Genomic DNA, 18,187 nt, shown 5'->3' on the forward strand with positions numbered 1-18,187 from the left:
CGCATGTCAAGCTGGGAAGCAACATCACACACCTTTCACCAGTGGCAATTCTTGGCAAGCTTCTCAGGTACTTCAGCTTGTTCATGCCAATATCTATAGCCCTATGGCCACTCCTGTTCTTGGGTCCAAGTGTTTTGTGTTGTTTTTTGATGATTTCAGTAGAAAAATGTGGGTGTATTTCCTCAAACAGAAATCAGATGCATTTCCTATATTTCAATTATTTAAACTCTTAGTTGAAAAAGAGTGGGAAATCTATTATTACTCTTAGATCAGACAATGGGGGAGGAGGGGAGTGAATTTTGTTTTAATGCTTTCTCCAGCTTCTTGGATACACATGGCGTCAAAAGCCAATTAACCACACCCCACACGCCACAACAGAACAGTGTAGTTGAACGTTAAAACAGGACAATCACCGAGATGGCTCGTTCCATGCTCGAACACAGACATGTTGCGAAGCAGTTTTGAGCAGAAGCAATTAGCACTGCAGTTTATCTGTTGAACCGATCACCTATAATGGCGGTCAAAGGTAAAACTCTAGAAGAGGCCTAGTCGGGTCGCAAGCCTAGAATCAGTCACCTGAAGGTTTTTGGCTCTCTTGCTTTTGTTTGGATCCCTGATGCTTCACGCACCAAGTTGGGTGCCAAGAGTCGGAAACTGATGCTTGTTGGATACAGCAGTCTTCACAAAGCCTATCGCCTGATTGATGTTGAGATATCTCGTCTCATCTACAATCGCGATGTAGTCTTTAATGAATAGTGAGGGCAATTCATGCTTGTTTCTCCTGTTCCTGATCCAGCAAACCAGCCTATGATGGCTCATGATTTGGGAGTTCGGCTTCCATTAGGTCCACCTGATGGGAGGGCTCCAATAGCTCCTGCAACTCCAGTTATTCCAGTGATACCTGTACAAACACCTCTGACTTCTCCTGCAGGATCACCTCACTTTGTAGATGCTTCACCTGAGTTTGATCCAACTTCTTCTAATGAGGATCCTGCTAATTAAGCATCTCCTAGTACTATTGTTGGTCATTCTCCTATCTGGCCTAAGTGGTGGGCTAAAACACTTGTTGATCTTCATGATGATGAGCTCATTGATGGGAGAACTACTCAGAAAAAGAGCAATACTACAGATTCTGTTAACTTTTCTCTTATGGCCAACATTCACAATGTGTTTGAACCTCAAAAATATTCCGAGGCTAAAGGAATTCCAAAGTGGGAATAGGCCATGACATTTGAACACCAGAGCTTGCTGAAAAACAACACCTGGGTCCTTTCTGATCTTCCACCAGGGAAGAAACTCATTCGCTGCAAATGGGTCTACAAAATCAAATACAAATGAGATGGTACTTTGGATAAGTACAAAGCTCATTTAGTGGCGGAAGGCTTTTCTCAGCGTCAGGGCATTGATTATGAGGAGACCTTTGCTCCTACTGCAAAGATGAGCACCATCAGATTAGTCCTAGCCATGGCAGCACAGTTTGGCTGGAAGGTCCATCAAATGGACATCAAGAATGCTTTCCTGAATGGTGATCTCCATGAAAAGGTCTACATGACGCAGCCTCCTGGTTTCAAGGTTGCTAGTAAAGACCATCAAGTTCTTCGATTTGTAAAAGCTCTCTATGGCTTGACGCAGGCCCCTCGGGCATGGTACATCAAGATTGATAGGTACCTCAATGATCAAAGCTTCAAGAAGAGTTCTTCAGACCCAAATCTGTACATCAAGACTATTGATAGTGACATCGTCCTTCTGGTTATCTATGTGGATGATCTGATCATCACTAGCAGTTCGGCATCATTGATTCAAGGAATTAAACAGAATTTATGCAAGTCTTTTGATATGACTGACCTTGTGCTCATGCATTATTGCCTAAGTGTTGAAGTTTGGCAACAATCTTCTCGTATATTCATCTCTCGGTCCAAATATGCCAAGGCCCTATTAGACAAATTTCGAATGCAGGATTGCAAACCTACATATACACCTATGGAGAAAGGTCTCAAGTTATCAGCAAAGTCTAATTCTCCTTTCGTTGATGATACTACATACAGGCAACTAGTAGGCAGCCTCATCTAACTCTCTGCTACTAGGCCTGATATCAGCTTCGCAGTTAGCTACATTTCATGCTTTATGACAGCTCGTAAGGCTGATCATTGGATGACAGCAACGCGTGTGCTTCGTTATGAGAAGGGCACTTCAAATTATGGACTTCTGTACTCTTGAAGTTCCAATCCTAAACTCAATGGGTTCACAGATTTAGATTGGGCAGGTTCTATTGATGATAAAAAGTCAACATCTGGGCATGTGTTCAGTTTGGGATCCGGTGCAATAACATGGACCAACAAGAAGCAGTAGGCAGTTTCTCTCTCTTCTACAAAGGCTTAATACAGAGGGACTATTAAGGCAGGATGTAAAGTTGTTTGGCTTCATCGGATGCTTGGGGATATGCAGATGTCACCAGCAGGACTAACTACTCTATTTGTTGATAATGAAGGCGTTATCAAGCTAGAATGAAATCCAATCTTCCATGAACGAACCAAGCATGTGGATGTTCACTGTCATTACATACGACAACTGGTTGAAGATGGGACTATAGCTTTGCAGCATGTTCTTACTACAGATCAGACTGTAGATATTCTCACCAAGCCTCTTGGTCCTGATAAGTTTGTCACATTCAGAGGACAGCTTGGTGTGTTAGATAGATTACCCATTAAGAGAGGGTATTACAATAATAGATAAGTTGTCTATTATTAGTTAATGGTTATCTATTGTAAATATCTTAAGCTTTAGTTTGCTTTCATTTTTTGCTTTCTCTAGAATAGAATATTTATATTCTTTATGATCGTTTCCTAAGGAAACGTCGTCTCATTCTTTTGTATATATTGACCTTTCGATCTCTGTTAATATCAAGCAAGTATTTTACCAATTACTTCCGTAATAGATTTGGGTCCTTCTAACCCTTTCCCATTTAATGTCAGTTCATTTCAGTTGTATCTATTCAAACTTCAAAGGAGAAGCATCACATGACTGTGATAAAGGAGTTCCAACCAGCAGAGGTCAAAAGCAATACAAATGTAAGGCCCTTTGTGATACCAGCACATCACATTAACCATTGAGCTTATCCACAAGTCAAGACATAACATAAAAGAACCTTGGCGTCACCTGTATAATCATTTGCAATCTTAGCATACACAAGGTTTTGCTCAAGAGTGATATTTTATTTTTTTGTTGGTGTGATCATAAAACAAACATCAACAAGCAGCACATCTACATTTCTTGTTCTATCAATTTCAATGTGATATTATTCTATATGCTCTATTTTCATCTCGCAACAAACTAATTCTAATTACTTCCACTATAGCCAAAAGAAGCTCATTGTCGTTTCTTGATAAAATGGTTCTAATCATGTGTTCAAGACACCTTAGATTTTTGAGAGACACTCTATTTTGGTAAAACAAAAATCAAACTCATGCCCATCTATAGTAGCTAGCACTCCTCTGACAAAGAAGGGTGAGACGAAAGTTCTGCAATCAATAGTGGAAGAGGCCCGAGCTTGATTCTTGTTGTTCATCAAAATGCTCAATTCCCATCTTTTGATGAAACGATTATAATTACATCTAAGTTGCACGGGTACCTCCCCCCCCCCCTCCGTACCACGTACTGGTTCGAACCGGTTCGTGGTTCTGGTCTGGTTCGACCTGGGTTCATTTTGGGAGGCCTGGTTCGATCTGGTTCGAACCCAAGAGAACCACATATAAAATTTCGGACCAGGGCTTGAACCCAGGAGAACCACATATAAATTTTCCACATTACAACATGTTTTAATTTAATTTATGTTGATACATCTTGGGTCTGGGTTGGTAGGCATTACAATGCCACAGTTTTTTAGTGTTGAGTAATCCCTAGCTGTAAAACACTTTCTATTTGAATCAAAATGCTACTAAATTTGAGACACCCACAAGAGAAGATGCTCAACATGTGGCGACCACCATGACCAATTTCGAGGAATTTCAGGGCCTATTTGAGTAGCAATATGAATTTTTCAAACACTAAACAATAAACAACGTTTTATTGGGAAATGTTGCCCTGCAGAAGACAGTTACGGTCACATGAATATGGTCAGGTGGGGCAGCTACTTACCACATTGTTTATCACTGTTTGGCTGATTATTTCTCCTCTAGGTATATTAAAAATTGTATTAAAGAATACTGAATCTGGGACGTCAGACTGTGTTATCCAGAGGCCTCCATGAATGGTCTTTTTCCAATTTACTGTTGTTGATCAGTGCTTGGGAGATTGTGCCCAAAGAGATTGAAGAATATTCAGCTGGTCAAAGGGATTTACCTTCTGCAAGCTAGATCTAATTAGTCTTTAACTACATTCAATCGATTATGTTAATCATAATAAGAGTTTGGTAAATAAATTTATGAAAAGAAGAAATTTTTATTAAAACTTACTGTTGATCTGCATAAACTAATCAGATACAGTTATCAATTTTTTAAATGAAAGGGAAGAGATCTAGTCGCTAGGGGTTCCAATGATTGCTGTAGTTTGCTACTATATGGTTTATACTGTTTTAAAGTTTTTTGTTGTTCAAATGTGTTTATGCTACTATGCTACATTCTAATTCTAACTAATGCTTCGTAAAGATGTGTATATATATATATATATATATATATATATATTTTTTTTTTTTTTTTTTTTAAAAATTTTATATGTTTTTGTACTAACGAACCCTAACGAACCCAAACCCCTTTTCAAAATTTTGTCGAACCAGCGAACCGGTTCTCGAACCCGAACCCAGAACCGAACCACAAACCGGCAACTTAGAATTACATTTATCGGAGTCAGAAAAGGCTATTCTCAAATATTTAGCAGCCGAATATAATATCTTATTAATAAAAAAAAGGCTTGTTATCTCTTGACGAAATGATTTTAAATTTCTAAGCACGCCCACTAGACTCAAAAAAGTCTTCTCTTGAACTACACACACGTGAAGAATTATATGTGAGCATTTTACGTTTTGCCCATAAAAATTGAACATCAACTTAACACTTATTACATAAATGAGAAGTAAAAATGGCATTCGCTGTTTATTGAACGTCAATTTAACACTTATATAGATGAGATGTAAAATTGGCATTCACTATTCGTTGAACAGTTTGATGTTTGAAAAAAATTCTCCAAAATAATTCCTTAAATCAAATTTACGATGTCATCCTCGTCTACTAACTAATGCTATGTTACCTGGATAATTTAGAGGGAGAGTTAATTACATCAATTCCTGAAAGAGAGAGATTAGTTCCCACCTATACTAAAATTTTCTCTCCATGTACTACCTCTCTCCACGTACTAAAACTTCTAGAAAGAGGTTTGAGTTTGGATTGCTTTCTCTGTAACAAATTCTCTCTCCACGTACTACCTCTCTCCACGTACTTCTCTCTCCACATACTCTAAACCTTCTCTCTCCCCATACTAAAAATCATCTCTCACTACGTACTCAAAACTTTTTGCCCTAATCCTAACCTCAAGATTACAAGAACCCGAACTACATTTTCAAGAAAATAAAATGGCAGTCATAATGCAGGGAAAGCAAATGGTTGATAAGTAGTTTCAAAGACATGGAGAGATGTAATTGCTAGTTTGAGGATGAGAAGCTGGGGCATATTGATCATCAATCAGAAGAAGTCCATTCACTTACTCATTACAATTCACTCAATAGATGAGGTTTCTAAGCATGTGATGGCAGTATTCAAAACCTTCAAAACAACACTGTAGCTATACATAACAATTCTGTGTCAGACAGTGTAGGACTCAAACCTCAGAACACTGTATATTTTAAACAATCAGGTAATATAAGAATCCCAAAAGATTTTGTCTGTCCTCTTACAAATCAGTTGTTTGAGGATCCAGTAATAATAGAGACTGGGCAAACCTATGAGCGTGCAGCAATCCAAGAAATGTTTTAGTCTTTTAGATAATGGTAATATAATATGTCCAATAACTTGGCAGAAGCTGGAAAGTTTGACATCGCCAAAGACAAATTCCTCACTCAAGCAAGCTGTCAATGCTTGGAAAATATCACATTCAGGAACTTGGACAGGGGATGGTCATGCGTGCATACAGTTGGAACATACAGTTCCACTCCAAGATATTCCAGAAAGCCATGCTGATCTAAACAGCCTTAGAGAGCAATCCCCTAAACAAATTTCACACTACCCGAATGCAAGCAGCAATATGGAAAGTTCGGGCAGAGAATACACATGCGTTTGAACACATAGGCATACATGTTCTTATCTGCTGCTAATATCCAACATCGACTGGCCCCTCATTGAATTCAAAATCTACATGAATATACATTTGAAATGCGAAACCATTACTACCGAAATTGAGGAGCGTACGAGAAATGTTTATCTCAACGCCTGAATGAAAATGATCACGGATGGGAAGATGAATCATTGAAATGTCCGCGGGTTCATAGTGATAGTTCTGGTAGCAGCAGTAATAATGCATGTGAATTAATTGACATTTCTCCAGCTACGACAGCTAATGGAAGGTATGTGAGTTGTTTGAAGTAATGACAGATGTAAGCAACACGGTGAGAGCATAGACAAGGCATATGCGTTGTTTGATTAAAGAACAGATTTATGCAACCTGTGGCCTTGAATGAGAGATTAACGCATGATTGGAAAGAAGGAATAATGCCTCGTGAAATGTCCACATCCACCTCCAACCTCACTACGCAGAGAGTCTAAATAAAACATTGGCAATTCACGCCAGTTGTTTGATGGAATATCTCAACCAATCCCCAGCCTGAAACTTTTGCAGAGCACCCTAGTACAGAGGCGTATACATGGGGACTAATATGTTTGATGAAGTGCTTAATCTAGTGCCATTTGAACACTTTAGATTCAATTACTATGGGGACATTGGTCACCATTGAAATTTTAGAAGTCTCCGATCCATGCAATTGGCTGTGTGAAGTCTAAAATTATCTGAGATTTTATCTTACCTTCCTCTAAAATTGTACATGAATCTCACTAAATTCAAAGTAAGATAGAAATACATATGGGAAGATTTCTTAAATCCAGCAGAGAATAATGCTTCATGGCGGTTAGAAGTCTACAATTCGAATAAGAATTGAAAAGGCTTAAACTACTCTTAATATTGGGATTTCCTTGCTGATAGGCAGGCAAAATTCAGAGACAATAAACAAAGTTGTTCAAATTCCTTGCATGCCAATGCGAAAATGTGATGTTTTGAGTGTTGTAACCATGTGAAATGTGGAATATAGAAGATGCACAACATGCGTTTGAAAGAATGCCTCCTGGAGACGTCATTGCATTGGATAATATGATTGCAAGCATGCTAACTGTTTGACAGAAATCCCCAATCAATATATTGACAACTGTTGATGAAATGTCAAGTGGAAATAAATCCGAACAAGGAAGATTCATTGGTCAAAGGCCTGCATATACGTAAGAACTTTGAAAAGAAGAAAACATTAGTTGAAGTGGTTTTCCGAATCAAGTAGTGAACTTGAATCAAAGAGAGAAAGGCATGTGAATTGATTGGCATGATACTTCAGGTGAATTTGTGTGCTTTGAAGCCCATAATCTGAAAATACAAAGTCAAAGGAAGATCTATCAAGGAATTTGGTAAGCAATACTATGAGGTACAAATTCCAAGGCAAGGAGCCTCCTGTAATATTAACAAGCACGCTTCCTGAGATATCGGATACAAAGATGGGACATGGAAATTGCAGATTTTTGGAAGATGATGAGCAGAGAAGGTAGATCACCTCTAGCACAACGAACATTGGAAAGTGGTCTAACCCATGCAGGAGGACACCCACTTGCGGTTCAGTGTGCAGAACTAGTTTTGGAATGTGTCAAGGCGTATGATCGGAATTCCAAGGACATCGAGACCTTAGGATGTAATATCATGGCGAGGCTAGATCCAATGTCTATCTCCATCACATTCAGATTGTCAATAAGAGAAGAATTCACAGAAATCTCTAAAGAGGGTGCCCAAGGATACTTCCATCAGAATAAGAAAACATGTTTGAATGTTATTGCTAGGAGTTGGTTGGATCAACCTAGGATAGGACACTCACAATTACCAAGAGTGCTACATAGACATATCTTTAACGAAGACATTTCTGATATGATAATTCTCCTCAATAGGGTAGTGGGAAATCAAACTGCTGAAGATTTTCAAGATTGGATGTTTTTGTACATTAGTACCATCACCACTAGAAAACAATTTATAGATTGGGGAGAAATGATTAGTGATGCCCTTCATCACCAATTTAACCGGATTCAATGCGAGTCAGGGGATTTACATGTCCTCATACCTAATGTACGCAATTGCTAGTATGAAGTTATGGCCTGGTCTTGATCCTTATGGGGAGTATAATTAAACTACACAAATTTATAATTATTACCCCCAATTGCACTTAAAACAAAGCAATGCACACTTTCGCAAGGTGAACGACCCTTTTTCTATGCTCACAGCTAGGGAGCTACAGAGAGATATAGGACTCTGAATTTTTCCTGAAGCAGTCAGTCTCATCAATACTTATGGTTGCTTCTTCATACAGTACCCCTGATTCACTTACATCCGCATTGGAGGTTTTCAAGATTGTCCTCTCATGTTGCCTGGCTTTATAGATGACAGGTTGGTGCTTTCAGAAGTTTGCAGGCGAATTGGTCAAGTAAAAAAAAGTGCAAAAACAAAAGATCAATTCCTTTCCCAATCAGTATTGGGCACTAAAGTTGTCTTTCTTCTTCATATGCTCAAATTATCGAGAGATCCATGGTGAACATGACCTTATACTCTTTCCAAAGTTGTTTCCCATTTGATGGCAGTGAGTATGTTAAAAACAACTTGCCACTGAGATGTAGCTATCTCCATTTCCCTACAATGGAAGACTATTGGGAAAACTGTAAAAATGACTTTGAAGTGAGAAGAAAGGACTGGATGAGATTCACAGTACAACAAATCGTTGATTGGAAAATGGGATGGATCAGACTTGATCTTTTCTTCTTTGAGTGGATACAACTATTAGAATTGTTGTATATTAATTGGTCTCTGCCGAAATTGAAAGACCTTAAGGAAAGAACCTTCTTTGTGATTCAATGAACTGAGAATTGGTTGAAGAATAAAGTCAAAGAAGCCACAGCTACTAGATCAACAGGAAGAGGTAGTGCAAAGAAAAATAATAATTCCCAAGAAGGTACATCAGTTTCAGACATTCCATCTTCTATCCCTACTTCTTATGGTTCTTTACATAGCACACAAGTTGGAGATAATTGTGAAAATCCAGATAAAGGAGTTGATCTAGTTTCAGCATGTGAGCTCAACGCAGTCACCAGGAAGAGGAGATCAAAACCCAAGGAGAAGACTTTAAAACCAATTCAAAAGATGATAGATGAAGCCCCTGAGATGAATGCTTTACCATCATCATTCGTAGATGAGATGATTCAATTTATAGCGTCCCCTGCATGCTCATAGTCTCCTGAAAGTGCGGAAGCAACTTAAGAGGTGCCAGTTGTAGAGAATGTGCATAGCTTGGATTTATCATCTACTGTCCTACAAGTTCCTTCAATAATCAACTCATCTGCCAATATCTCAACATCTTGGTTACAAGAAAGTTTGGAGAGAAAGAAGAAAAGGATGATCCAGTTGGAAGCGCCAAATCTAGATGTCGTAGCTGATTTAGTGCATAAAGGTGCGAAGGTAAAGAAGACTAGAATAGATTCTAGACTGGCAGTGAATCCTACCTCAGGAAACTTATTTGTTGAAATTGCACAACCAGTCATAGAGAAGGACAAAAATGAGGCAAACGAAGCTGATTTTAGCATAACTAAAGTGGATCTAGGCCGAACCACCCATAAGGGAAGAGAGCACAATTTTCAAGTGTCAGCTGCTGTCCTGATGGAACAGTCAAGGAGAGATAAACAAGCTAAGAATCAACTCAAGTGTCAAGTTCGAGCCCTTTCTTCATGCATCCGATTGATGGTTGGTGATTCCTTTCCGAATCCTAGCTCATCTACAGAAATCACAGGAGATCCCAAGAAGATGCTTGATGAAGAAACCATTCAAAACATAGGAGAATGCCAAACTTATGGTAAGATGGTAAAAGCATGGATAAAATGCATGAAAGAACAAGCATCAAGCCTATTTCAGGAGGTTAAGGTTACATATGCTAAGGCAGCTCATATAAAACAAAACATTCAAAAAGAGTTTACAAATCTTAAGGAAAAACAAACTTTCTGGAGAGAAATTGATGCTAATTTGGTAGAGATTAAAGGAATGGACAGCGATATAGTCAAATCGCTGAAGTTAGTCACCAGTGGAGAAGAAGAGCAAATTAACATATGGCTGAAAAACATCAAATGGAAGATTGATAGCATGAATCAACAATTGGATGAAGGAAAACAGTTCTTAAACTCTTGCAAGCTACTAAAAAAGAAGGCCTTGGGGGATATACCAATGATTGTAGAAGGTATCCCTATTAGCGAACACACTCAAGATCCAGATATATCTTCCATTTTGGGATGCATAGAGGTAAAGATTAGCACCGAACTTGACAACAAACAAAGTTTAGATGCTAACATTATGACGAGATTGAGCACTCTCTCAGTGGCATTGGACTCCTGTATTCAAAACTTACCAGGTTAAATCCTAGAGTTGGATGAAGTTAGAAAGAGACATGATACATGCAAGCTAAAAATGCAAAGTTTAATCATCATCAAAAACAAGGCTTTGGCACAGGTCATCAAATCATTTAGAGCATACAAGGCAAATCTGACTCAGCTACTCACAGCACCTACATATCAAAGAGCAAGCTCAGGAAATATCAGTGATCACAGTTGAAAGTTAGAAGTGGATATGTTTAAAGTTGTCTCAAATTTTTGTTTATATATTTTCTAAAGGGGTCAACTTTAGAACCAATTTTGGTTTTGGTCAATGTCTTAGCTTTTTCTAACTGTAGTTAAGCATTGAAAGTTAGAGTTGGTTACAAATTATCTTCAAATTAGTCCAAACTCTAACTTTTTGAGTAGTTATGAACCCGAAAGGTTACTTATTCTAGAATAGCTATAAATTCATAAATCTCATTGTAATAAGGGATTTTTTGGACTTGGCGACAGGGAACACTTATGTTTTGATAACAAGGCAATTTTTGGAAAGTGTGTACAATTGTTGTTCTTGTAATCAGTCATTTCTTATGTTCTTAGTGCTAAGAAATAAAAGAAAGTACATTTGGCATTCTCTTTTCTAATGAATCTGAATTGTTGAAGTGTTGATTCATCAATATGAGTACTTTCATAGTATAATGTAAATATTTATGAATTGCTGAATTAGCATTGTGTCAATGATAGCTCTCAAGCGTAGTTCTTGTTTGTTTTCATTAGAAGTTTACATTGATTTTATGGAAACATTGAAGTCGTGTGGTGCATTTGCTATCAATGCTTTCCTTTTTATATTCTAAGTTCTAATCATCTTTATTGAAAAATCAAAAATTTTATTTTACGAGGGAGTTGCCCTCTAAACGCAGAGGAAGGCCTGATATCAAGGGCCTATCCAAGTGTTGAAGAAATCGATTTGCCACACACTCCATTGGGCTAAATCGCGTATTTTCTGAGTGACAAATCTGTTTACCAATATGCTATGTCCTCTATTTTCTGCATCTATAAAGTGGGATTCAGTGACATGGAAACTAATTATGAAATCAACACTGTGTTTGTAACCATTAAATACTAGATTTTTTTATGTTATCTTGAACTGATGGAATAAAACGAAGCTATTCTAAAATTCACTTCAAAATGTGCAATTGGATCCGAAGTACTTGCAACATCATCCAATACATCTAGTGTATGATTTTCTCTATCAAGATCAGCTTGGAGTTGTAAGGCATGAAAATTTTCAAGTAAATCTCACTTCCGGCATCAATAATAAGACGCATATTTATCATTGCAACTCTACAGGCTCCTGAATTGCTTAATTAGCTCACCTGAATCTCCCAAGAGCTTCACCTCTAAACTTTCTTCTGTACAACAAATATAGCCTCTGAATTGAAGCTCGTATTCCGCAACAATATGGTCTAGTTTCTTCTTCTATTAATTTGGATAAAAAAGAAATTCTGAGCATTAAAATGATCATCCTTAAATCCTTTGCCACATTTAACCTTCTATGTCAAGATAAGATGAACGAGAAAAATCACCCTGAACAACTGCATCGTGTTACAATGGTGAATTATAAACCATTCATCGAATCACATGCGAATCTTTAAACACAAAGCACCTAAAAAACCCCAAAAAAAATTTAAAAGGTGAAAAAAAGAAAGGAGAAGAAGAATTCCTCATACCTGAAGAGCGTTTCCGTCAATCATAGCAGAGGAAGGGCCTCTGATTTCTGTGAGTCCATAAGGGCGTGGTTTTTCTGGCCTTTCTTCCCCTTGTTCTGCATACAAGTGCATCATCTTCATTTGCATCGCCATTGTATCCAAATTCTTCCAATCCGCTGAGGTCTCTCTGCAGAGAATTTAAAAGCTTTGTGGTAAGAGAAGAGGACAAGGAGTTTTCGAGAAGCCCGTAGAATGTTCGCTCTAACCGCGAAAGACAGTTCATCCTTGTCACAATCCATACTGCTTTGAAAAAGGCTACGTGTCGGAGAGGATGGATATCACCTTCCACACTCGATTTTCCGCGTTAAGTGCTGTCCGTCACTAGACAGAATCAAAGCGAGAATTAAAGACATTTTGCAGTATTTATTTATTTTTACTTTTCCGAAGGATGTGAAATGTCATATATTTAATAATTATTGTTTTTTAATTCATGCAAAGATTACAATAGAAGACATTATTTCTAATTTTTAACTGATTTGTATGATATGGATTTTGTCAACTAGTTGCCCGTTTTAAATTTAATAATAATAAATTGAATTATAATTAGTTTTTATTTTAACTAATATAAATTTAAAAAATATTTATTTATGTTTAATTTATTACATATTAATAAAATGATCATCTAATATTAAAAAAAAAATTGCATTAACTATAGAGAGATCAAAAAAATATACAACCACCAAGAGTCAAAACAGAGGCATAGCCTCACTCTAACACAAAAGTGGTAGGAGTACAACTAGAATAGATCACATACAACAATAGCCCAAAGAAAGATACAAAGCTAGTGTAGAGTATCAGAGTAGGCATCCACCCACGCAGTCCAACCGAGTGGGCCTTCCATCCAAACGATAGTCTTCCGCTCTTGGATCTGGGACAACATAAAGATCTCCTCCTGTCTGGTGTTGTGATTCTTCTTAATACCTTGGTTCAATTTCTGGCACGTGTGCTCAAACATCCGCAGATTATCAAGAGTCCTCCTCCATTGGTACCCATCTTTAAGCTCATAATAGAAGAACGTAGCTTGGCCATCCTTGATAAATCTTCGTAATTTATCCTTTTCAATAATCATGGTGGTTTGAACCTGCAACAATATTTTAAAATATGTGAGTTTATGATAAAACTCAGTAAGAACCCTTGGCTTACCTTGGTATTTTTCTTCGTTCCTGCATTTCCAGATTTGCCGAAGAATGTTAGAAGACAGCATATTCCAGAAAAAATTAGCATCTTTACTAAGCCCTTTAATGTGACCCGTAACAATTTCAATAATATTCACACTAAAAGGATAGTAAATACCAAAAGAATTCCATATTTCTTTAGCAAAAAAGCAATCAAACAAAATATGTCTACCAATATCAGGCAGCTTGCAAATATTGCATAAATCAGAGTGTTAATTATCTTTTTTAACCGGAAATCTATCAATTAACATAAGCCATTTAAAACGATAAAAAAATTTCACCATGCATGCATCCATAAGATTATGTAATCACTAATCTTTAAATATTTACTATTGACTCTGCTTGCGAAAATGCCGAAAGCGAACACTTCACTCAGTTATCCAGGCCCGAATTGAAGGCAGAGGAACAAACGGAGACTCTCTAGAAATGCATGCGCCATCGAAATAGCGAGACATGGAAGCTCTCCAGCGAACCAGAGCAAATTTCTTAACCTAAAATATGGTAAAATGGATGTAAGATTAGATGTTCCTACGGCAACAGATTCGAGGCTCTGGATAAATCAGTAGTCGAGGCCACCCGCTTCCACCCAAAAGAAGGGCCTCAAAGTCTTACAATCAATGCGGAAGCTTCCTCTGATATCAAAAACCTATCTGGAACGCGCCCCCAGTTGTCTATATTCACGGTAGAACATCTCGATAACCAGATCCGGGTTTTTAACATGACTAAATATGTATTTCCAAATTCTTTCAAATCTTTGTCCCCTCCAGGAAGTGCTTCAATTCCCTTTAATCTTCCAGATGTTAAATCTGATTTAAAACTAGCCTCCTCTCCAATCTATATACCCCCTCATAAACGGCTTAGCAACCCATCCCCTTCTCCTAACCCTAATTGTTCTCTTGGATCGCTGCAACCAAACCCCCTTGACAAACCAGTTCACATCACCATTGATGATGTTGAAGATTCTTGGTTCGACTGTCTGAAGAGAGGGATCTTCGCAATTTGGACTGGCCCTTCCAAAGACATTCATCTCTTAATGGAATGGCTATCGAACAATTGCCAGGAACAGGTAAGTATCTTTCACCATCATGAAAATGTTTTGTTTTTAAAATGTGAAGAAGAGTCTGTTAAAAATGAGTTTATTGCTGTCTCGGAATGTTTCTTTAAAGGTTTATGTGTCAAATTTGTTGAATGGGTTCCTAATTTTCATATTGATAAGGTGGATTGTACAATCCCATTATGGTATTCCATGTCTCTTCCTCCGAAGCTATGTGATGTTGATATTATCTATGAAATAGGCTCTGCAATAGGAGTAGTTATTACTATCGATGCTTCCTTTTTTAGCTGTAATAGTATTAAAATTCTCATCAAACTTAATATTAATCACCCTTCAGAGTTGCAAAAGAAAATTATTACCAAGAAAGCCTCATATGATATAACCTTTCAAGAGTATAAAGGGAAGATCATTGATATACTGAAATCTGAAATTAAAAATAATCACAGACCTGAGGTCCTTCCCCTCACATCGCACTTTAGGGACAAATTCCTAGGACTAAGTTCTAAATTAGTCAGAGGAATAAAAATTCAGGAAATTACCGATCAGAGATTCAGATTGGACAAAATTCTTAGGCAGAACAGAGGTCTTCATTGATAAAAATGATGCCAGATGAGACAGAAGGTACCCTATTAATCTCAAAAGCAAATTTAATAAAGGATACAAGAGTATTGAAGAATGGTGTTTGTAGCAAAAATGACAAGGAACTCAAGGGAACAGAAAAATGTGACAACAAACATAAGACCAACAAAAGGGGATTTGATGGAATTAAGATTCAGCTTCCAAATGACAGAAGAGAGCACCCCAGAAAAATGAAAGAGCCAACTGTTAGACAGTACAAGGAAAAAAGCAAGGCCTTAGAGCGAAATGAATTATTAGATAGAGCAGACAGTAAGGATTATAGGACAAACAAGGAGAATTCGGGAGATCAAGTTTTCCCTCCCTCAGAATTGAATTTTGTGAATCATACAGAGAAGGAAGCCCAGGATGATAGAAAATGGAAGGAGAAGGAAGAATCAGCAAAAATCAGAATTGAGGTAGGCAATAGAGAAAAATTTGGTCAAAATCATGAAACAACATGCAAATCAGATGGGATTTGGAACAGAGACCAAAATCTTGAGCAAGGCACAGTAAGGCATGAGGCTCCTGCAAAGTATAAAGAAAGATGTAATAAGGAGGATGGAAATGAAGAAAGCAGTCGAAAATCAAAAAAAATGAAGGGGCCTAACATATACATATATCAAGAGGAGATTGATGGGAACAAGGATACTGCAGGACAAGGAGAGATACAAAACAACATTACAGAATCAACAGATAATCAAGATATAGGTGAAGCAGAAAATGTCATGCTTTTCTCTTCTCCCAAGGTGTGGATGGAAAAAGCAGCTTCTAGAGTAGAAAAACAGGATTCTCAGCATTTGAACATTGATCTTATCCCTGAATCAGAGTTAACCACCCCGCAAATTGAAGATGCTAGAAGAACTTCAAAATTTTGGCAGACACCAGATGGATATCCTTCCACGCCATTCACCCCAGAGGAGATTCAGTCACAGATTCAGAATGATGGTAAAAGACTAGAAGTCTCTATCATTAAAGACTTTTAGCAATTTTTAAATGAGGACCTAGAATTTACACTAGAGGTTGGATTATTAGAGGTTGAGGCTAACAATCTTGAGCAACTATCAGAGGAACTTATTAAGGTGTTTGACTTTGATAATTTACATAAGAGTACTACCTCTCAGAAAGAGAGGCTGATCCAAAAAATTATCAAACTAGGAGGAGATGATTATACCGCTAAAGATCTCCAAAGGGATATGATAAAGATCCAAATGGAGCATAGTGCAAGGAAGCAGTACAAACAGAGTGAGAAGAAGTCAAAAGACAACCAGGTAGGTGAACGGACAAACATGGGAGAAAGAGAGAATAAAAAATTGGAGGAGGACAGTCTCGGGAGTAAAATCTACAAAGAATTGGAAATGGAAGAATTTGAAAGAACAGAGGAATGCATTTGTCCAACACCACAAGAACTGGGTATATTTCAGTAAGAGCTTGGTATAGAAATGAATCAGGAAGGTATAACCTCTCCAAAATATGGTAAGCTGAAAGGAAAAAGGGGGAGGAGATCACTGAAGGATTTACATGAGGCTGAAGGCCTAGCTAGAGAACAGAGGAAAATTGATGAACTCCTAAACATGGGGAAGGGAAAGTGCCTTCCTAAGACTACATGAGGATAACTTCATGGAATGCTAGGGGTCTAAATACCCCCAGCAAGAAAAGGTTATTAAAACAACATTTAAAAATTTTTAATTCAGAAATAATATTAATTCAGGAAACAAAACTAAATAAAGTAGAAGGAGACAAATTTAACAAAATGTTAGGAATGTGGGCTCCAATCTTCATAGAGGCAATAGGTGCCTCGGGGGGTTGAGGAATTGTTTGGAACCCTACGAAAGTTAGTCTAACTTATTTAGTTAATAACAATAATTGGATGTGTGCTAGTATACAGAGCCTAAAATCAGATACGAAATTCATCCTAATCAATGTGTATGGTCCTAATAATACAATAGGAAAAAAAACTGTTTGGGCTGAATTAAGTATGGTTATTTCAGAACACAAAGATTGTCTGATTATATTAGGAGGTGATTTTAATACGATTTTAAGTTTAAATGAGAAAATAGGGGGTACTCAACATCTCTTGCTATCATCAATAGAATTCGAAGTATGGATCGACAAATTTAATTTATTAGAAATTCCTCCAAGCAATGGTATATTCACGTGAAATAATAGAAGAAAGGATAACGATTATATTGCAGAAAAGTTAGATAGATTCTTTATTGTAGGAAATATCTCTTCTTACAATAAGAACTTCCAATCCTCCATTCTTCCCTTCGCAGGATCAGATCATTTCCCGGTATGTTTGGAGATTTCAGAACCTTCTAAACCACAGAGAAATCCTTTTAAGTGTGAAAAGATGTGGTTTCAAGATTCAAAATTTTTAGAACTGATTAAGACATGGTGGACTCAAGCGAACTTCGCTGGGTCTAGAATGTTCATTTTCATTTTGAAACTCAAATTGTTGAAAGAAAACATTTTGAGGTGGAACAAAGAACACTTCAACAACATTTTTAAAGAAAAGTTGGAAGTTGAAGATAAACCAAAAAACCTGAACCAGGAAATTATAAAATATGGCATGAATTATGAGAAATATACTTTAGAAAAAGAGCTCCTCATGAAACAAGAAGATATTTTATCCAAAGAGGAAACCTTCTGGAGACAAAAATCCAAAGAGAAATGGTTGGAAGAGGGAGATTGAAACACAAAAAATTTTCACAATTCTACTATTCAGAACCGATCTCTACAGAAGATATCTAGTATCTCGACTTTGCAGGATTTGCGTACAGAAAATCCTACAGAAATTGTAGACACGATAGTCTCTCACTTTAAAAAATTTACTAAATAATTATGAAGGGTCTAATAGGGAAGCACAAGCCCGAATGCTCAAATTTATTCCAAAATTGGTCACGGCAGAAGAAAATAAAAATCTAAATAGACCAA

The 18,187-nt window shown here is 37.3% G+C and overlaps 1 protein-coding gene across 1 annotated transcript in view; it reads right to left on the reverse strand.

The window, feature by feature from the left end:
* Nucleotides 1-12,519, reverse strand: part of HSA32 (Aldolase-type TIM barrel family protein) — a 107,561-nt gene extending 95,042 nt beyond the window's left edge. Inside the window, exon 1 of the mRNA XM_089789040.1 lies at nt 12,368-12,519. Coding sequence (XP_089645166.1) covers nt 12,368-12,499 — 132 coding nt within the window. The 5' untranslated portion in view covers nt 12,500-12,519. The remainder of the gene's footprint in view (nt 1-12,367) is intronic.
* Between the last annotated feature and the right edge of the window lie 5,668 nt (nt 12,520-18,187).

Source organism: Cupressus sempervirens, chromosome 6 (assembly GCF_028749045.1).
Source record: "Cupressus sempervirens isolate cs-2001-9-10 chromosome 6, ASM2874904v1, whole genome shotgun sequence".
Lineage (NCBI taxonomy): Eukaryota > Viridiplantae > Streptophyta > Pinopsida > Cupressales > Cupressaceae > Cupressus > Cupressus sempervirens.